General features: G+C 39.4%; 1 protein-coding gene across 6 annotated transcripts in view; it reads right to left on the minus strand.

The window, feature by feature from the left end:
• The window catches only part of trappc11 (trafficking protein particle complex subunit 11), a 74,860-nt gene that overhangs the window by 51,624 nt on the left and 315 nt on the right, over positions 1-22,921 (minus strand). For 3 of the 6 annotated variants that reach the window (XM_069940402.1, XM_069940382.1, XM_069940421.1), the window contains exons 2-4: positions 17,888-18,114; positions 14,532-14,701; positions 10,498-10,702 (exon numbers count right to left, since the gene is read on the minus strand). In XM_069940402.1, coding sequence (XP_069796503.1) covers positions 10,498-10,702; positions 14,532-14,701; positions 17,888-18,091 — 579 coding nt within the window. In that variant the 5' untranslated portion in view covers positions 18,092-18,114. Of the gene's footprint in view, positions 1-10,497; positions 10,703-14,531; positions 14,702-17,887; positions 18,115-21,396; positions 21,477-22,921 lie in introns of those variants that run through there. The other 3 variants (XM_069940393.1, XM_069940411.1, XM_069940431.1) reach the window with 3 other exon arrangements.

Below are 22,921 nucleotides of genomic sequence, written 5' to 3' on the forward strand. Positions count from 1 at the left end.
AAACACGTTAGCCATGACATACACTTCTTCATTTTCACACATATACAGTGACTTTTTCTCCCCCCCACCCTCCCTCCTCCCAAGCCACCCCCCCCACCCCCCACCTCTCATCCATTTTAGGTATACAATCTAGGTTGCATTAAGTCAGTCAGACAATGTTGTCATTCAACAAAAATACACCAGAAATTCTACTGAGTCCATTCTTTTCTTTTCTTCTCCTTCCATCAACTTAGGTAATGTTTGTTCCCGGTAGGTTTTCGCTATTGTATTTAATGTAAGGCTCCCATACTTGTTTGAATATTTCAATATTATTTCTTAAACTATATGTTATTTTTTCTAATGGGATACATTTATTCATTTCTATATACCATTGTTGTATTTTCAAATTATCTTCCAATTTCCAGGTTGACATAATACATTTTTTTGCTACGGCTAGGGCTATCTTAACAAATCTTTTTTGTGCATCTTCCAAGTCAATTCCAAATTCTTTATTTTTTATATTACTTAGGAGAAAGATCTCTGGATTCTTTGGTATATTGTTTTCTGTTATTTTATTTAATATCTGATTGAGATCATCCCAAAATTTTTCTACTCTCTCACATGTCCAGATTGCATGAATTGTTGTTCCCCTTTCTTTTTTACATCGAAAACATCTATCAGATACTGTTGGGTCCCATTTATTTAACTTTTGCGGTGTAATGTATAGTCTGTGTTACCAATTATATTGTATCATACGCAGCCTCGTATTTATTGTATTTCTCATCGTTCCAGAACATAATTTCTCCCATGTTTCCTTTTTTAACTTTATATTTAAATCTTGTTCCCATTTTTGTTTAGTTTTACCATTTGTTTCCTCATTCTCCTTTTCTTGCAGATTAATATACATATTTGTTATAAATCTTTTGATTAACATTGTATCTGTAATCACATATTCAAGGTTACTTCCCTCTGGTAAACTCAAATTGCTTCCTAATTTATCTTTCAAGTAGGATCTCAGTTGGTAATATACCAGCGCTGTATCTCCAGTTATATTGTACTTATCTCTCATTTGTTCAAAGGATAAGAATCTACTTCCTGAAAAACAATTTTCTATTCATTTAATCCTTTTTTTTCCCATTTTCTAAAGGAAAGGTTGTCTATTGTAAAAGGGAGTAGCTTATTTTGCGTCAATATTAGTTTTGGTAATTGATAATTTGTTTTATTTCTTTCTACATGAATCTTCTTCCATATATTGAGGAGATGGTGTAATACTGGAGAAGTTCTATGTTGTACCAATTTTTCGTCCCATTTATATAATATGTGTTCAGGTATCTTTTCCCCTATTTTATCTAATTCTAATCTCGTCCAGTCTGGTTTTTCCCTTGTTTGATAAAAATCTGATAGGTACCTTAATTGTGCGGCTCTATAATAATTTTTGAAGTTTGGCAATTGTAAGCCTCCTTGTTTATACCATTCTGTTAATTTATCTAGTGCTATCCTCGGTTTCCCCCCTCTCCATAAAAATTTCCTTATTATTTTCTTTAACTCTTTGAAGAATTTTTCTGTCAGTTGTATTGGCAATGCCTGAAATAAGTATAGTATCCTTGGAAAAATGTTCATTTTAATACAGTTTATCCTTCCTATCAGTGTTAGTGGTAGCTCTTTCCAATGCTCTAAATCGTCCTGTAATTTTTTCATTAGTGGATTGTAATTGAGTTTATATAATTGGCCTAGATTTTTGTTTATTTGTACACCTAGGTATCTTATTGCCTGCATTTGCCATCTGAATGGGGATTCCTTCTTAAATTTTGAGAAATCCGCATTATTCATAGGCATTGCTTCACTTTTATTTACGTTTATCTTGTATCCCGACACTTCTCCATATTCCTTCAATTTCTTATATAGTTCTTTTATTGATAGTTCTGGTTCTGTTAAGTACACTATCACATCATCCGCAAATAGACTGATTTTATATTCCCTGTCTTTTATTTTTATTCCTTTTATATTATTATCTATTCTTATCGATTCTGCTAGTGGTTCTATAGCTAGCGCAAACAATAATGGTGATAGTGGGCATCCCTGCCGCGTTGACCTGCTTAAGTTAAATTGCTTTGATACATGTCCATTTACTGTCACTTTCGCTAACGGTCCCTTATATAATGCTTTAATCCAATTAATATACTTCTCCGGTAAACTGAATTTTTGCAATACTTTGAACAAATAATTCCATTCTACTCTGTCGAAGGCCTTCTCTGCGTCTAAAGCAACTGCTACTGCAGGTGCTTCATTTCCTTCTACTGCATGAATTAAGTTAATAAATTTACAAATATTGTCTGTTGTGCGTCTTTTTTTGATAAATCCAGTTTGGTCTAAATTTACCATTTTCGGTATCTGTTTGCTAATAGTTTAGCAAAGATATTGGTCTATATGACGCTGGTGAGAGTGGATCTTTCCCTTGTTTTAGTATCACTGTAATTATTGCTGTTTTACATGAATCTGGTAAGTTTTGTGTCTCATCAATCTGGTTGATTACATCCAGGAGGGGCGGTATTAATAGGTCTTTAAATGTTTTGTAGAATTCTATTGGGAGTCCATCCTCTCCTGGTGTCTTATCATTTGGTAATTTTTTTATTATCTCTTGTATTTCTACTGTTCCAAATGAGTCTGTTAATTTATTTTGTTCCTCTATTTGTAGTTTTGGTAGTTCAATTTTAGTCAAAAATTCATCTATTTTCCCTTCTTTCCCTTCGTTTTCAGTTCGGTATAATTGTTCATAGAATTCTCTAAAGTTTTCCTTAATTTCTTTTGGATTATATGTAATTTGTTTGTCTTTTTTCCTTGTTGCCAATACCATTTTCTTAGTTTGCTCTGTCTTAAGCTGCCATGCTAAGATTTTGTGTGTTTTTTCACCTAGTTCATAATATTTCTGTTTTGTCTTCATTATATTCTTCTCCACCTTATATGTTTGTAATGTTTCATATTTTATTTTTTTATCCGCCAATTCTCTTCTTTTGGTTGTATCTTCCTTTATTGCTAATTTTTTTTTCTATGTTTACTATTTCCCTTTCCAACTGCTCTGTTTCCTGATTATAGTCCTTCTTCATCTTGGTTGCATAACTTATTATTTGTCCTCTAATGAATGCTTTCATTGCGTCCCATAGTATAAACTTATCTTCCACTGATTCCGTATTTATTTCAAAATACATTTTTAATTGTTTTTCAATAAATTCTCTAAAATCCTGTCTTTTAAGTAGCATAGGGTTTAATCTCCATCTATACATTCTTGGAGGGATGTACTCTAGCTTTACTGTCAGTATTAAGGGTGAATGGTCCGATAGCATTCTCGCTTTATATTCTGTTTTTCTTACTCTATCCTGCATACTAGCTGATAACAAAAATAGGTCTATTCTTGAGTATGTTTTATGTCTAGTCGAGTAGTATGAGTATTCCTTTTCTTTTGGGTTTTGTTTCCTTCATATGTCCACAAGTTTCATTTCTTGCATTGATTTAATTATAAATTTGGTTACTTTGTTCTTCCTGTTAATTTTTTTCCCCGTTTTATCCATATTTGGATCCAAATTCAGATTGAAATCCCCTCCTATTAGTATGTTCCCTTGCGTATTAGCTACCTTCAAAAAGATATCTTGCATAAACTTTTGATCTTCTTCGTTAGGTGAATATATATTAAGTAGATTCCAAAGCTCCGAATATATCTGACATTTTATCATAACATATCTCCCTGCTGGATCTATTATTTCCTCTTCTATTTTAAATGGCACATTTTTACTAATTAATATAGCCACTCCTCTTGCTTTTGAATTATACGATGCTGCTGTTACATGTCCTACCCAATCTCTCTTTAATTTCTTGTGCTCCAATTCAGTTAAGTGTGTTTCTTGGACAAATGCTATATCTATTTTTTCCTTTTTCAGTAAATTTAGTAGTTTCTTCCTTTTAATTTGGTTATGTATTCCATTAATATTTAAAGTCATATAGTTCAGCGTAGCCATTTTATATTTTGTTTATCTTCTCTTTCCGTTTTTCCATCATTACCTTTCCTCCTTTTCCATTTCTGTTTTCTTATTTTCAACTCTTTACCAGACAACATTCCTACAACATCCAACATTTTCCTTATTCTCCTATTTCTATCTTCTTTATCCCCAATCTCCCCTTCCCCTCTGAGTTGTCCTTTATCCCTTGTCGGACAACCACATCTCCCCTCTCCATTTGGATTTGCGAATCCACTCGCAAGCGTCAACTGATTTTGCAGTGACCGCTCTTTTCCCCCACCCAGCCCCCCCCAGAAAAGATTTCACTTTTCATATGTCACAAAGGTCACTCTTTTAATTCCCTCCTTATTCTCTCTATTCCATTACCTTCCCTTATTAATTCTTGTCTATACTATCTATGTTTTCCTCTAATTACAGATACTTTCACGTATGCCCATTGTCTCTATTCACTCTTATACCTCTTTACCCGCATACATATCAATCGTGGTCATTTTTACCCTCATTACCCGTCTTCATCCCTCAGTCTATTTTTGTCTTTACCCACATACATATCAATCGTGATCATTTTTACTCTCATTACCCGTCTTCATCCCTCAGTCTATTTTTGTAATTGTTCTGCAAATTTTCGTGCTTCTTCTGGATCCGAGAACAGTCTGTTTTGTTGTCCTGGAATAAATATTTTCAATACCGCAGGATGCTTCAGTATAAATTTATACCCTTTCTTCCATAAAATCGCCTTTGCTGTATTGAACTCTTTTCTCTTCTTTAGGAGTTCAAAACTTATATCTGGATAAATGAAGATTTTTTGCCCTTTATACTCCAGTGGTTTGTTGCCCTCTCTTACTTTTTCCATTGTCTTCTCCAGTACCTTTTCTCTTGTAGTATATCTTAAGAATTTTACTACAATAGATCTTGGTTTTTGTTGTGGTTTAGAGGCCAATGCTCTATGTGCCCTTTCTATTTCCATTTCTTGCTGTAGTTCTGGACATCCTAGGGTCTTAGGGATCCACTCTTTTATAAACTCCCTCATATTCTTGCCTTCTTCATCTTCCTTAAGGCCCACTATCTTTATGTTATTTCTTCTGTTATAATTTTCCATTATATCTATTTTTTGAGCTCGTAGTTCTTGTCTCTTTAGTTTTTTTATTAGATTCCTCCAATTTCTTTTTTAAGTCTTCTACCTCCATTTCTGCTGCTACTGCCCGTTCTTCCATCTTGTCCATTTTTTTCCCCATTTCTGTTAAGGTCATATCTATTTTATTCACTTTCTCTTCTGTGTTGTTTATTCTTCTTCTTAAATCATTGAATTCCTGTGTTTGCCATTCTTTAAATGACTCCATGTATCCTCTAACAAGAGCAAGTATATCCTTTACCTTGCCTTTCCCTTCATCTATTTCACTGTATTCTTCCTCTTCTTCTTCCTCTGGGTTGGCCATCTGTTGTTTCTTTGTTGCCCTTTCCTTCTCTTCTTTCTTGTTTCTATTGTCTTCTGTGGTCTCTTCTTGCTGCAGGTGTTCTGCAGCTGTCGTTGCCGGCTGTGGAGATCGACTCCCCAGCTGGTCCCCCCTCCCGTCGGAGTGTTTTTTTTCATGCGCGGTTGCGCACTTTTACTCGGCTCTGTGAGCCATTGTTGTAGTTCTTTTTCTACCGACCTGAGGTAGCGGGCTCCTCTCTCCACAGCGGGCCTCTTCGGACAGGTAAGGCCTTCATCTTTTTCCTCCGTTGTCTTCTCTTCCTCTCTTCTTACCGTTGATTTTGATTTTTCTTCTTTTGTCTCCATCTTCTTTCCACCTTTATACTCACTTTTCTTTAACTTTTATTTCTGTGCCTTTGTATTTTCTCTTGTTTTTCCCGACTTTTCTGGAGAGGGCTGGAGTTCTCCGTCCAGCCACTACTCCATCACGTGACTCCTCCCGATGCATGCCATTTCAACTTCCCTTCCCACATCAACCTGTCTGTCTTGAATATAGTCCCCAATCAGGGAGAGGTCAAATGCAAACTGGAACAACAACACCTCATATTCCAACAGAATATTACAATTGTGGTGACGCACATATTTGATGGCTCCGTGTGTTACGCGCATAAAAGATGGGGTCACATGGGGGTCACTCGGGGCCCATATGCACGCAGGTAGTGCGCTTACATCACGATGACATAGCTTCCAGCGCAGGAGCCTCGAATGTCTTAAAAGCACCAGCATGCTAGTCAAAATAAAGCTCGAGTTCCAACTGACTGCTGGCCTTGTTCTTTCACTCGTTTAGGATGCTCACTACACATTTTCCAATTTCAAGATATCCCCTTTATTTTTGTTTTTTTTTGGTCCTTTTCGTATATCCCCTTCCAACCCTCCATTGCTCATTTTTGTCCCACTATTCTCCCCATAATTTTTTTAAAATATTTTTGAGTTTAACAAAAATCCTTTAAACAAGGTATACTAATGATAGCATAAATCATATCATATACATATCACCTATCAATTGTAAATTAGAAGCAAAACCATAAATATTACATAACTTATTTCATTCAGGACATCAAATTCTATAATTATAATAATTAAAGAATTAAATCATAACTCATACTATGTCCAAATATTGAATACAAAATTATACAAATAACATACATAAAATACCCTTATACAAGATATTTTATACTTCCCTAATGTGATCATGTTGTTCTGTGATGTGATCCGTAATCTGTGGTTTAAAGCACCTCCCCCCCACCTCACTTTCACTTATTTGTCTTAATAATAAAAGGAAAAAGGGGAAAAAAAAATCCCTACTAATCTACCTCCTCCCTCTAAATAAGGTTATCTGTATATATTGTAAATACGAACTGAATAATGGCTCGCAGTCACCAGGCAGGGAATCATCCCCAGAGCATCGACAACACTTAAATCCTCAGGTTATGACAATAATTCATGAATGGGCCCCACATCTTATGATATTAAAGCTGCAAAGTCTGAATTTGATATCTAATTTTTTCCAAACTTAAATAAGACATGTAATCATTGAATGTGAGTAGGTGAAACATTATCTGTCCACTTCATCAAAATTGCTCGACTGGCTATCAAGCTAAGATTCTCTTCCTGGTTGAAGACATTGATATATCCTCTTCTAGAGAAAAAACAAATAAACCAATCAAAGGGCATGGTTCTAATTTAGTCTTAAAAATCATTGATAAAATTTGTAAAATATCTTTCCAAAACGTTCCAAGTTTGGACACTTCCAAAAGATAGGAATCAATGAAGCTTCAAAAATTTTACACTCATCACATAATAGATAAAAACAAGATAATTTAACTAGACATATGTAGTTTGTGCTCTGTCGTAAATTGCAATAAACAATGTTATGCACAAAATGAAGACTCATTGATTAAATTAAAAATTGTCTCCCAATTCTTGTCCGAGAATGCTCTATTCAAAACATGCTCCTAATCGTTCTTAATCCTGGCCATTGAGGCCATTATTAAATCCATTAAATCATTATAAGTATTTGATATTAATCCTCCATGGCAAAATTTCAAATCAAAAAAATACATTAAGAATAAACACTTCAGAAATTTGAGGAAAATCAGTAAGTTTCGACTGAACAAAATGACTAATTTGTAAATATCTAAAAAAGTATACATTAGAAAGGTTAAATGTTCAAAAAAAGCAGTTATCTTATAACCATATAACCATTTACGGAGCGGAAACAGGCCATGTCGGCCTTTCAAGTACACACCGGTTCACTAGAACAATTCCACTAGCTCAAACCTCCCACTCTCTGCCAATTACCCTCCAACCCCCTCACCTTGAATTAAAAGATCTTTCAGACTTTTAATGCCTAATCTATACCATTCCTTAAAACTTGTTTCTAACAAAGAGGGTTAGAAAAGATGATTAGTTACAATAGGAATGGAAAGAGAAAAACTATGATAACCAAACAACTTCCCAAATTGTGTCCATATCCTTAATCTATACCTCGTTATTGGGTTCTTAGTCAACTTAGAGAAACAAAAAGGTAAAAGTGAACCTAAAATAGTGAACATAGATGTATTTTTAGAAAAATTAAATTCCATTTCTACCCATGAAGGGCGGTCAGCTAACTTATCAAACTGTAACAATAAGAGTAAATTACATATATTGGCACCCAATAATAGAATCTAAAGTTTGGTAGTAATAATCCCCCATTCATTTTTAGTCTTTTGGAGGTGAGCCTTATGTATACAAGGTTATTTTCCATGTCATATATACAAGATAATCGAATCAAAGAAGGAATTGGGAATTAAAAATTGGTAAAGATTGAAAAAGATACAAAAATTTAGATAAAATATTCATTTTAACTGAACTGATGCATCCAATCATTGTAATAGATGAAGGTGACCATCCTGGTATTAATACTTTGAGACGATCAAGTAATACAAAAATCTTTCATTCAGTACATTTTTGTAATTCCTAGTAACTATAATCCTCAAATATCAAAAGTGGTCAAAATTAGAGTATCTTGAAAATGACCCCTTTAGGGGTTCACTCTTATGCAAATTTAATTTATAGCCCAAGAACTGACTAAATTGATCAAATTAAGTTTCTATCTTTGGTATAGAAACCTCATAATTTGAAATAAAACTCCCCATATTTTTATCCCTAAATAAACCATCATCCTTTAACCTTATCCAGGGTCCCAAACATTCCTTTTGGTGAAGCAGCAATTCATTTACACTTCTAATTCAGTATATGGCTTTGAATGCTCAGAATGTAATCTCCTCTAATCAGGAAGCCAAACACAGATGGATGACCACTTTGCACAGCACCTCCATTTGGTCCACATGGGTGAAACTAAACTTCTTGTTGCCCAGCACTTTAACTCTACAACCCACTATAACAGATTTTTTTTTCACACTATGAACATATTAACCAAAATACACACAAACAATTCCCTCTTGAATATACACAGTCTCATTTTCTCCACTTTTTCCCCCCTCCTTCCCACCCCCTTCCCAACCCATTAAACGTTCAACATATACAATTCAATAAACCCATATAACGATAACCATATAACCATATACACCACAGAACAGGCCAGTTTGGCCCTACTAGTCCATGCCGGGACAAATCCCCACCCTCCTAGTTCCATTGACCAGTACCTGGTCCATACCCCTCCAATCCTCCCCCTCCATGTAATTATCCAGTCTTTCCTTAAATATAAATAATGTCCTTGCTTCAACCACCTCTGCTGGAAGCTTATTCCACATCCCAACCACCCTTTCCGTGAAGAAATTTCCCCTCATGTTCCCTTTATAATTTTCCCACTGCAATCTCAAACCATGGCCTCTGGTTTGAATATCCCCCACTCTTAATTGAAAAAGCCTATCCACGTTGACTCTCTCTGTCCCTTTTAAAATCTTGAACACCTCCATCAAATCCCCCCTCAATCTTCTACGGTCTAGAAAAAAGCCTCAGGCTGCTCAACCTTTCTCTGTAACTCAAACCCTGACATCCTGTCAACATTCTTGTGAACCTTCTCTGCACTCTCTCTATTTTCTTTATATCCTTCCTATAATTTGGTGACCAAAACTGCACACAGTATTCCAAACTTGGCCTCACCAATGCTTTGTACAATTTCATCATAACATCCCAACTCTTGAATTCAATTGAATGCAGAACCTCAACTTTAGGCCCTTCTTTGCTCTTCCCTAAAACTACCCTAAAACTAATAGAGTTGTGATCACTTGACCCAATTTGTTCTCAAACATTAACCTCAGACATCTGACCTATCTCGTTCCCTAACAGGAGATCCAGTATTACACCGTCCCGAGTTGGTTCCTCTATGTATTGATTAAGAAAGCTATCTTGCACACATTTGACAAACTCTAGCCCATCCAGCCCTCTTACTGTATGGGTATCCCAATCTCCCATGATCACTACCTTATGTTTATTACACATATATGCTATCTCCTTACAAATTTGTTCTTCCAATTTTCTTGGCCCATTTGGTGGTCTATAATACACTCCTATTAGTACCCTCATGCCTCCTCCACCCCTCAATTCCACCCAAACAGCCTCACTGGACGATCTGTCCAAACCATCCTGCCACCTCATGGCAGTAATGTCCTCTTTAAAAAGCAGAGCAACTCCTCCCCCTTCTTTACCCCCTCTTCTATCACATCCAAAACATTTGTATTCTGGAATATTTAGTTGCCAGACCTGACCCTCCTGTAACCAGTTCTCACTAATTGCCACAACATCATGATTCCAAGTGCCAATCCATGCTCTAAGCCACATATGTCAAACTCTGGCCCATATAATTATATTTGGCCCGCAAGATCATTTCAAAAATGTATTAGAGGTGGCCCGCCCTGCAGCGAGAGCCGATGCTGTTTTGTGGTAATGTCACCCCCACCATCCTCCCCCTTCATTGCACATCCTTCCCCATTGTAACACGAGAAATTGTAACATGAGAAGTCTGTCGATGTCATCAGCCGGCAAGCAGGTTGGAAGGCTTCCCGCACAACCAGTCACTTCTCCCACCTGTCGAGCGGTGCGGCGGATGGGCGAGCGCCTGTGATTTCCTGTCGGCGCGATGGGCATGGCAGGCTGCGCACGGCCCCCAGGCAGCGCGAGCCCTGCGCGACTGGCACCTGATGGCCCTTCCACAGCGCGAGCACACTTCTCCCGGTCGCCACGGCCTTCAGCGCTTGCACCCGCGCGGACCCCAGGGACGGCTGGTTCGGCCCTGCACGAGAAGAGAGAGATGGTGGCTGTCCGCAAAGGCTGATCGGCAGCGCGCTGGGCCTGCGTGGGTAGGTAAGCAGGGGTGGGCAGAGGGTGTAGGTGAGGAGTAATGGGCAGGGGAAGTTATGGTGGTGTGAGGGGCAGTTAGAGGGAGGGATGAGTAGAAGGAGGGGTGGATAGGGAAGAGGTAAAAGGGGAGGGGCAGGGCGAGTAGGGGAGGGGTGATTAGAGGGTGAAAGATGGGTAGAGGGAGGAACAGGTTGAGGGGAGAAGCAGTAGAGGGGCGTGTTTAGGATGGGGTGGGTAGAGGCAGAGCGAGTGGAGTGAGGGGTGAGTAGGGGTTGGGTAAAGGACTGGTCAGGTAGAGGGATGGTGGGTCGAGGGTGAATAGAGGCCTAGAGTCTGAGGAGTGAGCAGGAAATGCTGAGTCCTGATGCAGGCCAAAATGGACACAGCCTGTGAATGCTGACTACATCTCCACAGGGACCAAATATGTTTCCCTCAGGTCAAGCAAAGGGCGAACTTGAGCTACTTACTCCTGACCTGTAACATTATCCTCCTAAAGTTATATCCTAAAGTTTAACATTACATATGTTGAAAGAAGAGAAAACATGCAGATGTTGTTGAAAAATTTCAATAAATATTTAGTTCGGCCCTCGACTTAGTCCAAGTTTTTAATTTTGGCCCTCCGTGAATTTGAGTTTGACACCCCTGCTCTAAGCGCATCTATCTTGCTCATTAATGCTTCTTGCATTAAAGTACACGCATTTCAGAGAATGATCCTCACATATATTCCCTATTCTACCTTTTACCTTAACCTCCATCCTTCCTTTGTTATCTTTATCATTCTTAACTAGGTGGCCATGCACCCTAGACACTGCTCGCAAACTCTGCTCCCCACCCCCCTGCCAAACTAGTTTAAACCCTCCCCCACAGCTCGAGCAAATCTGCTTGCCAGGATATTGGTCCCCCTACAGTTTAAGTGGAGTCCGTCCCTTTTGTACAGGTCCAACTTTCCCCAGAAGAGATCCCAATGATCCAAAAATCTTATCCCCTGCCCCCTGCACCAGCTCATTAGCCATGCATTCATCCTCCACATCCTCCGATTACTACCCTCTCTTGCGCGTGGCACCGGCAGCAATCCAGAGATTACTACCTTAGAGGTCCTATTTTTTAACTTCCTGCCTAATTCTATGTATTCCTGTTTCAAGACCTCATCCCCACTTCTAACTAAGTCATTGGTCCCCACATGGACCACAACTTCTGACTGATCACCTTCCCCTTGGAGAATTCTGTGAACTCAATCAGAGACATCCCTGACCCTAGCACCAGGGAGGCAACAGACCAACCTGGATCCCCGATCTCGTCCAACCAACCTCCTATCTATCCCTCCGACAAGTGAGTCCCCAACCACAATTACCATGTTCTTATCCCTCCTTCCCTTCTGAGACTCAGGGGCAGCCCCGTGCCAGAGTCCTGACCCCCACAACTCGTCCCTGATAGGCTGTTCCCCCCAGCAGTATCCAATTAAACAATGTCATCACACAATGAAAATAAACAAGAAAATTGTGTCATCTACTTTTACACACTGAGTCAGTTCATTTCTTCTTCTCATTCTATCATTTTAGGGGATGGAGGTCCACAGTAGGCCCTCTCTGCTGTGTTCCATGTACGGTTCCCAAATTTGTTCGAATAATGTGACTTTATTTTTTAAATTATTTGTTATTTTTTTCCAGTGGAATACATTTATTCATTTCTATGTATCATTGCTATATTCTCAGGCTCTCTTCTGATTTCCAGGTTGACATTATACATTTTTTTTGCTACAGCTAAGGCTATCATAATAAATCTTTTTTGTGCTTCATCCAGTTTGAGGCCTAATTCTTTACTTCTTATATTATTTAGAAGAAAGATCTCTGGATTTTTAGGTATGTTGCTTTTTGTGATTTTATTTAATACATGATTTAGATCTTCCCAAAACTTTCTCACTTTCTCACATGCCCAAATTGCATGTACTTTTGTTCCCGTTTCCTTCTTACAGCGAAAACATCTATCTGATATTATTGGGTTCCATTTATTTAACTTTTGGGGCGTGATATATAGCCTGTGTAACCAATTATATTGTATCATGCGTAACCTCGTGTTTATTGTAGTTCTCATAGTTCCGGAGCATAGCTTTTCCCAAATTTCATTTTTTATCATTATGTTTAGATCTTGTTCCCACTTTTGTTTGGGTTTACAGCTTATTTCATCATTTTCTTTCTCTTGCAGCTTGATGTACATGTTTGTTATAAATCTTTTAATTATCATTGTGTATGTAATCACATATTCAAAGCTGCTTCCTTCTGGTAACCTCAGTATGCATCCCAATTTGTCTTTTAAGTAGGTTTTCAGTTGGAGTATGCAAACATTGTACCGAGTTATTCCATATTTGTACTTCATTTGTTCAAAAGATAATAAATGATTTCCCAAAAAATTTTCTATTCTTTTAATCCCTTTTCTCTCCCATTCTCTAAAGGAAAGGTTATCTATTGTGAAAGGGATTAGTTGATTTTGCGTCAATAATAATTTTGGTAGTTGGTAATTTGTTTTTTTCCTTTCTACGTGAATCTTCTTCCAAATGTTGAGCAGATGGTGCAGTGCTGGTGAACTTCTATATTGCACCAGTTTTTCATCCCTCTTATAAAGTATATGTTCTGGTACCTTCTCCCCTATTTCATCTAGCTCTAACCTGTTTGATAAAATCTGATAGATATCTTAATTGTGCTGCTCTATAATAATTCTTAAAGTTTGGTAGTTGTAAGCCCCCTTGTTTTGTACCATTCTGTTAATTTATCTAGCGCTATCCTCGGTTTCCCCCCTTTCCATAAGAATTTCCTTATTATTTTCTTTAGCTCATTCAAGAATTTCCCTGTTAAGGGAATTGGTAACGATTGATATAGATTTTCATTTTTTGACCACCAACTAAACCCAATGTGAGTTTGAGGAACAGAACTAATCTTCCCATGCAAGCTGTATGCCTCACTGATCAATATTAAATCCAATGATCATCAGCCTCTCACATAAATCCAAGTAGAGACCAGGAATACAGCTTTGGCATGAATTATCAAAATGGCCACAAGGTCTACGAGCCTGCTCTACTCTCTTTTTAAAATATCTTTTATTGATTTTAATTTAAAAAATACACACATATTGATCCAATACATGGACTAAAGTATATGAAAAGACAAATAATTTGTACTTCTCAAATAAAACCCTAATCATACATAGTATAAATTGTGTTTATCGTTCGCAATCAAACCCATTTTGTCAAAATATCTCAAAAGAAAAAAAAATCAAAAAACAAGCCCCCCCACCCCAATTAATCGAACCCCTCCCTCTAAGTATGTTTAACTTGCATATCTAATATACATAGGAAACGAAAGATGACATTCGGAAACCAGACATCACTGCTCAGAAGCATCCAAACACCCTAATCCTTTAAATTATGGTAATAGTCCATGAATGGACCCCACGTCTTGTAAAATTTCACCTTTACATCTTTTACATTATATCTGATTTTTTTTAAACTGCTCTGCTATTCAATAAGGTAATTGCTGCTCTGATCTGTAACATCATATCACCTTCCTGAATTTTCCATCAAAAGTCCAATAATATGCTTGCAGAAATCAGTAGGAAGAGCAGTATCAGTGTGTGGGGGGGGGGGGGGAGAGGGCATGGGGAAAATTAACATTTTGGCCCAAAGCTTTCCTCTCATTTTTTATGAGGGCACATTCTATTGAGGCTCACATAATATACAGAGTCAACATTACAAAAGAATTAAAAGGTACCTGACAATTTCAACCCTGGTGGAACACTCGGACTGTTTTTCTTTCCATTGAGCCTCATCCCAATCTAGTTCATAAAAGACCACCACTAGTGCAGGCACAAGGTTTAGATGTTTATTCATCCAGCCTGTTTTAAGAATTCCTTTTGGAATGTACCAATCATAAGCAGACCTCTAGAAGGTAAAAAAGAAGATTAAATTATCTAGAGAATTTCACTGAACCAAGAGTGTCACAAGCTTTTTGGTTTTATGAGCCTGATACAATCTACGAAACCTCCAATATTTCAAAAATTAAAGTTCTGTCGCAATTAATTTGAAGTTTTCCAATGATACATATCAGTACTGCTATTGGAGATATAACCTGCAAAAATAATTTAAACATGCAACTGGTTTATTAAGACAAAGGGCAGTGTCACAAATGAGCATAATTTTCATCTGCTTGAAATAAACTCTCTCTATTAATATGGTGCCTTTTATAAAATGATGCAAGGTGTCAAAATTAGAAATGAAATTGCGCAAAACTGCCATCACAGAGGAAATCTAAAAGGGGAAAAAATATATACGGCAAATGCTGGAAATCTGAAATTAAAACAGAATATGCTGGTATACTCAAGAGGTCAAGCAGAATCTGTGGAGAAAGTAAAAGCTACATTTCAAATCAATTAATTCTCATCCAAACTGTGAAAATGTAAAACCGGAGTATTTAGAGGACACTCATGCGGACACGGGAGAATAAAGTCCTTACAGGTACCCCAGATTCTAACCGGTTGCTAGCATTATAATTGTGTGCACTTGGCATTACGCGAACAGTGCCACCCTATATTTTGATTTGATGCCTTCCTTTATTTCCTTAGTGTCAAGGCTGACTTTTCCCATCCTTGTTTTTAACTGGAATATATTTTTGTTGTGCATTGGGGAAAAAAAAGTGATCCATCTTCAAAGTCTCAGCTTCATCTCCCTCATCTTTATCCCAATACAGAGTGAAGCATGATGTGGAGTCCTTCTGGAACCTTTACTTCTATGCTCATCAGCACAGAGTCCACATCCCGGACTGTGGACTCTGCCTGCCTTGTTAAAAAATTACCCTCTCTGAATCTATTCATCATTAATTGACGACATGGCCCTGAATGGCTCCAATTTTACATTTTTCTTTATTTGCTCTAATCAGTGCCCTTTTGATCTTTGCCGCTTTCCACTCACAACAGAAAAACATCAGCATTGCCATCAAATATGCAGCTGTGGGTTGGCAAACTGAGGACAAATGTACTTCCTGATGCCTCCGACTAAACCAAGACCCTGCCACTAAATATCAGACCACTGTCTCCTTGATTGGCATGGCTAGCGTATTGGTTAACGCAACGCTGCCAGCAACCCGTGTTCTGATCCCACACTTCCTGCAAGGAGTTTGTACATTCTCCCCGTGTCTATCTGGGTTTCCTCTGGTTTTCTCCCACCATCCAAAAACGTTTTAAATTTAAAATAATCATGGGCCTAATTTTCTCAGCTATTTCTTCTACGGTCACCAGCCTCACTATTCTCAATGCTGTACACATCTCACTGTAGTTTCCTGCCATCTCCACCCCCTCAAAGAGCACAAACTGAATTGTTTTGCTAGATCAGAGACTGAAGGGATGAACTTAAGAAGGTCAAGCTGTGTCTATGGAGGCAATGATCTGGCATCAGAGCAGATGCACGCTACAGTTATCGTGACTCAAAACGGGATTCAACAATCACCACCCTTTCAAATAAAAAACACCATATTTACATACCACATTTTCAGGTCCCACACAAGTTCTCTACATCCTCCCATCAAGACACTACAGGAGCATAAATGTTTCAATCACATCACCATAAACATTCAATGGCCTGTAAATTTAATTCTGCATCCAATTCTGACCTCTGATTTGGCTTCCTAAACAGTTCCAACAAAATCCAACAGACATCCAAGTACAGAAACTCATCCTCTGCCTGGGTACCCTCTATCCTTCAGGATTCGATACAGAATTCAATAATTCATCAGCTTTTCCCATTTTCAAAGGGATGCAATGTAGAGGCTTTATAAGGCACTGGTGAGGCCTTGCTTGGGTACAGTTTTTGGCTCCTTATTTAAGAAAGGATGTGTTTGTATTGAAGAGGGTTCAGAGAAGATTCACAAGAATGATTCCTGGAATGAAGGGATTAGCAAATGAAGAATGTTTCACAGCTCTTGGTCCATACTCCTTGGTTACAAAGAATGAGGGAGCCCTCAGAAACTTTTTGATTTGAAAGGCCTGGACAGAGTGGGTGTCGCAATGTTGTTTCCTATGGGAGGGGAGTCTACAACCAGATGGCACAACTTCAGGATTGAAGAGAGCCCATTTAAAACAGAGATATGAAGGAATTTCTTTAGCCAGAGATTGGTGCTCTGGAATTTCCTACCTCAGCCAGCTGTGGAGGCAAAGTAGTTAGATGTATTCAAGGCAGATATTCATAAGTATCAGAATAATCAGGGTATCAAAGGTTAGGGGGAGAAGGCAGGGGAACGGGGTTGAGTGAGAGAATGGATCAGGTCATGATGAAATTACAGAGCAGACTTGATGAGCTGTGCAGCCTACTTCTGCCTCTGTATCTTGTGGTCTTCAAGTCAAGTTTATTGTCATCTGATTGTACAAGTACAACCCAATGAAATAGCGTTCTCCAGTCCTGGGTCAAAAACATGCAGATAACTAGACATAACACACATACAGACAAACAATGCATATGCAGGACATTTATATATACGAATAAATAAATATTGTCTCATGAATATGAGAGTCTCAATGGTTGGTGTGACCAGTTCCTTTGTTCGTTCAGCATTCTCACTGCCTGTGGGTCTTGTGGTCAAATCTAATGCATGACCATCAATGAGTGAGCTGGATAATATTCACTTGCACAAGTTAAAGTATATGCATGGTATAACAGGGAAAATAACAAGGAAAAAAAGGTCACTTTTTTCCTCCATTAAAGACATAAATTTATATTTCAATGGATGTGTGGTCCATTGGAATAGTGATAGACAACACTCAGTGATGAAAGCCCATCCTGGCAATTGAATGGAATGAACGTTGCAAGAGGATAGAAGAAATCTGCAGAGAAGAATATGCCAGAGGATGAGATTTAATGATAAGCCACATCACATTTTTATTCATAAAAGATAAATCTAACTTTGTCCTACAATTTAAATTTTATCATTGAGGAAGAACTCCGGCCTGAAATGTATCTTTACCACCTATGGATACTGAGAGACCTGCTTAGTTCCTCCAGCATTTTGACTACAATCACAACATCTACAGACATGTCTTACAACGTATAAATGAATCACACGAATAAAAAAAGTCTTACCTTTTGTCTACATTTTGGGTATTCATGATCTCCAGGAAGTACCTTAAACGATATGGGAACTCTGTCAGCCCGTCTATTGGCACAAAATGCATCCCAAATGGCTCGATGCACTGCGTTGTATGTCACATCAAGGCCCGTGAGGGCGACAAAAGCCATGGGCCGGCAACAAAGCTCCAAAGGGAAGTCCCAATGTGTTGACCTCATTTTTCAGATTTATGACACAAAAGCTAAAATAAAAATTTAATGTAACTCGGTTAGTGACCAAGAGACGTGATGGAAGGTCACACAATGCTTTTACAGCATTGTTGCTGTTTCAAAAACATTAATGCATTAAAACATCTCTGAAATATGACAAAAATTATTTTAATGGAATTCATATCTTAATTTCAAGGTGCTGACATCTCAATTAATAAAGGAAGTACATAATTTGAGCCACACCATTTCTACATTAGGGCAGCAGCAACAGCCAAGAGATTAAAGGATTATCAATGAAATCCAAATGATATTCCTGGAGTTGAAACATAGAAACATAGAAGATAGGAGCAGGAGTAGGTCATTCGACCCTTCGAGCCTGCTCCGCCATTCAACGAGATCATGGCTGATCTTAAAGTTCAGTACCCCGTCCCCGCCTTCTCTCCGTAACTTTAAATACCCTTATACTGAAGAAATAGATCTAATTCCCTCTTAAATAGATTTAATGAACCTGCCTCTATATACATCCTGTTCTGTACTGCTGATTGCTTAAATAGTGCAAGCTGAAATTGCCAGTCAGGATTTAAGTGACTTGGAGTCTAAATAATACAATTGTGAAGCAGGCCCTTTAGCTGGAAACGCAAACTTCATCTGCATTATTTCAGGTAATGGTGCAATTTCCTTTCATATCTCATCTCAGGTAAGAGGCAGTTTTTCTAACACTACAATTATAGAACTAGGCCACAGCCCACAGGTAAAATGTGCCTAATCCTGACCTCAAGCAAGCATAAAACCCAAGGTGACACACCAGTCTGTGATTTCATGACCTATGCCTGAAGCCTCATGAATATAAACCTGAAGTGAGGATGTGATACAGATCAAATGTGAATTCACAGAGTGAATAACAAGCTTTCCAACAACCTGGAACCTCCCTTGTAAATTCAGAGGAATCTGCACATATGTAAACTCAAGAAGACCACAGAGCCCACCTCACTGACAAAAGGCAAAGGAGGAAAAACCCAACACCCAACCCCAACCAACCAATTTTCCCCTGCAACCGCTGCAACCGTGTCTGCCTGTCCCGCATCGGACTTGTCAGCCACAAACGAGCCTGCAGCTGACGTGGACTTTTTACCCCCTCCATAAAACTTCGTCCGCGAAGCCAAGCCAAAGAAACCCAAGAAGAGGAAATCTTATAAATAAGAATAATTAGATTCCCTCTTCTTAGGTATGGCATACTGTTACGGAGTCCAGAGGACCCCAAAAACCAGTAGCAATAGATATGCACCACAACACAGGGTTACTTAAACAAAAGTAGTTTATAATTATATTTGAACAAGAAAAAAAATTTAAACTTTAACTTATTATTATCAACTTACTTAACCTACTTAATCCCCCCTCTAATACCAAGCGCAGGTGTGTGTAATGTATATTTAAGATTAGAAAAGTTCTTTGGATCACAGTCCAATCTCACTGGTTGCAGGCAATCCTTGTACTGTGCACAGAAGTTAGCATTAACAAAGTTCAGCAGTCTTTGGTGTTTAACAGGCAAATGGTTACCACTCAGGAGGGTTCTTGCTGGTTTTCATGAGAGAGATTCCTCTTCCAGGACATCCGCAACTGATTCCTTCTCAATCAGTCTTGCTGACTAAACTTTCCCCCTTCAGGGTTCTCCAGATGATCCTCTTTCTTTCAGGTCACCTTTCAGACCGTCAGTCTTCTCTTTTGACCAGGAAGCCTTCCAAAGTTTGCCAGCTTGTCTCTCTGAAACTGATTTCTGTGTCTCTCCTCTCTGTTTCACTCCGTCCCTCTCAGAGCCAAAACGGTTCTCCTCTGCTTGCAAAAATCACATGCTCTCCCAAGCAAGCTGTATGTCGATACTTTATTGCCTCTTACAAAAAGCACTCTGCAAAAGTCCTGCAAATATTCTGTGCTTTAAAAATGTTTGTGTGCAACCTGCTCTAGCAATTCCTCCCAAGCCACCTCTAAATACTCTTCTGTCACAATACATGTAGATACCTCTCAATTTACAAGTCTATCACTGATTGCCCTGTGGATCTTTCTGTTTCTGCAGCCATTTCTTCCTCCTATGTTATTCTCATTCTCTCTGAGCCTTTTCTTAATTCTGTATCATACTTTTGCTTGCTTCAATCCTTGCAGAGTTTCTACTCTAAATCTTATAACGCAGCAAAACCTCATACAATTTTTTTTCTCTGTATTGGTGGAACTCTGGTAATTTTTCTGAAAAATTCAATCGATGAACAATTAAAATACTACACGTTAGAAATCTGAAATACATAAAATGTTGGAGTATATTCAAGTGAGGCAAGAGAGAGAAAACTTTTAAAATTCAATTAAGTTTCTAATTTTCCAAATCTTGATGAAATGAAGTAAATTTAAAGTTGGTGAGAAAGGAGAGCGTGCAGAGAGAATGAAAAGGTCTGTCAGGGTGGAGACCAGGAGGTATGTTATGTAAGACTAGATGTTAATATCCCTTATTGCACTCCTGACAATTGATTGAATAGTAGTGAGGCTAGAAGAGGGAGTGGATAAACACTAGTGAAAAGTTATGTTTGAGTGAGATAGAATCAAGAGGTGAATGAAATCTGAAATACAGGTATTCCCTGCTTTTCAAAACTTTGCTTTATGCCACTTCTATTTTATAACAGTCCCACATTAGTACCTTTTTTTTGCTAACCTAAAGAAATCCAGAGGATTTTCATTTTACGAAAAAAAGACGAAAATAGCATACAGTGGGCTGTCCAGAGAGCGCAGGGCAGTGGGGTCAGCGTAGGGACCTATAGCTGGCTGTTGGGAGAGCACAAAGCAGTGGGATCAGTGTGGGGAAGGATAGCGGGATGTTGGGAGAGCACAGAGCAGTGGAATCAGTGTGGGGACTGATAGTGGACAGTCGGGAGAGTGCGGGGCAGTGGGATCAATGGGGGGAATGATAGTGGGCAGTGGAATCAGTGTATGGACTGATAGCAGGCTGTTGAGAGAGCGCAGGGCAGTGGGTCTGGGAACACTAAAAAATATTTCCCATGTAAATTAATGGTAATTGTTTCTTCACTTTACGCCATTTCGGCTTATGAAAGGTTTCATAGAAATGCTCTACTTTCGGAGTGCGAAGGATACCTGTACCTGGAAATGGGAAAAACTGAATATTGGAATCATGAGACACTTCTGAGTATTTCATCACCACTCCAAAACAATCTCTTACACCAAGCTGTGCAAATTTAATTTAAAGTATTATTTTTAAAAGGGTAAAGGAGTACGAGATTGAGAGGAACCTTTTTCATCCAGAGAGTAGTGCGTACCTGGAATTCACTGCCATAGAGAGTGGTGAAAGAGTTCAACACACAAAAGTCCTGCAGAAACTCTGCAGGCCACGCAGCATCTAAAGAAAGTAAAGGGTAACCAATGTTTCGAGCCTGAGCCCTTCATCAAGGTATGAGCAAAGGACAGGTCAATAAAAAGTTGGGGATGGAGAAAAGAAGTAGAGAAGGGAGGTAGAGACAGAGCAAGAAGAACAGGTGAGCAAGAGGTAGATACAGGTAGTGATAGGAGGAGGGTCAATTTCTGATAGAGGGAAGGTGGTGGGGAGCTAGAGGAAAGGAGACAGAGGGATAGAGGAAAAAGGGAGTCTTAGAAGAGGGTTTTACAGAAATTGGAGAAGTTGATGTTAATGTCAGCTGGTTAGAGTACCCAGATGGAATATAAGGTGGTGCTCCCCAAGATGGCAGCAAATGAGGACAGTGTGGGAATGGTATGTGGAATTAAAGTGGCTGACCACTGGGTAGTCCCTGTTATTGCAAGAGACAGAGCAAAGGTGCTCAATGAAATGATCTCGCAGTCTGACTGGTGCAGAGGAGGCCACATCAGTAGTACCAGATGGTGGGGCTCAATCTCTCGATCTTTCTTGGAGATAGACCCCAACAGTGTGATGCAGTGTCTCTCCCTTTCTCCTCAGTCCCTGACAGTGTGGTAGAGACTCTTCTTCTCTTCCCTGCAGACAGTCCCTGATGGTGTGGTAGAGTCTCATTTGGAGGCAGTCTCTCATATTGTAGCCTAGTCTCTTTCCTTCCTTGGAGACAATCCCTGGGTGTGGGACAGAACGTCCTTCCCTTCCCTAAAGATGACTCCTGTCAATGGGACAGTGTCCCTCCCTGCACTGGAGACAGTGCTTGATGGTGGGGCAGAGTGCCCCCCTTCCCTGGTGACAGTCCCTGTGGATGGGAAATCTCCCTCCCTCCACTGGAGACAGTCCCTGGTTGGCAGCGCAATGTGTTTCACCCCCTCCCCACTTCCCTGGAGACATGTCCTGTCGAAGGGGCAACGTCCCTCCCTATCCACGGTGACAGCCCCTGTCAATAGGAGACTGGAGGCAGTCTCTGACAGAGGGGCAATGTTCCACATCCCCCCCCCCTTCTCTCTCTCCTTCCTCTCCCTGGGGATGATGCAGAGTCCCTCCCTCCCTCCCCCTGGAGACGTTCCCTTTCAGTGAGACACCCTCCCTCCCCCTTCATGGTGTAGCTCCTGTCGATGGAGCCATCTCCCTCCCTCCACTGACGACAGTCCCTGGTGGTGGGGCAGTGTTCCACCCCTTCCCCTTCCCCCTCCCCTCCCCTCCCCTCCCTGGAGACGGCCCCTGTCGATGAGGCATTCTTCCTCCTTCCCCCCTTCATGGTGACAGCCCCGCCGATGGGGAAATCTCCCATCTTCTACAGAAGACAGTCCCTGGGAGTGGGGCAGTGCTCCTCCCCGGAGACGTCCCCTGCTGATGGGGCAGGGCCCCTCCCCCGGCCACTTCACTGTAATTTCGGCCCCGACCCCAAATGCGGC

Source organism: Narcine bancroftii, chromosome 1 (genome assembly GCF_036971445.1).
Source record: "Narcine bancroftii isolate sNarBan1 chromosome 1, sNarBan1.hap1, whole genome shotgun sequence".
Classification (NCBI taxonomy): Eukaryota; Metazoa; Chordata; class Chondrichthyes; order Torpediniformes; family Narcinidae; genus Narcine; species Narcine bancroftii.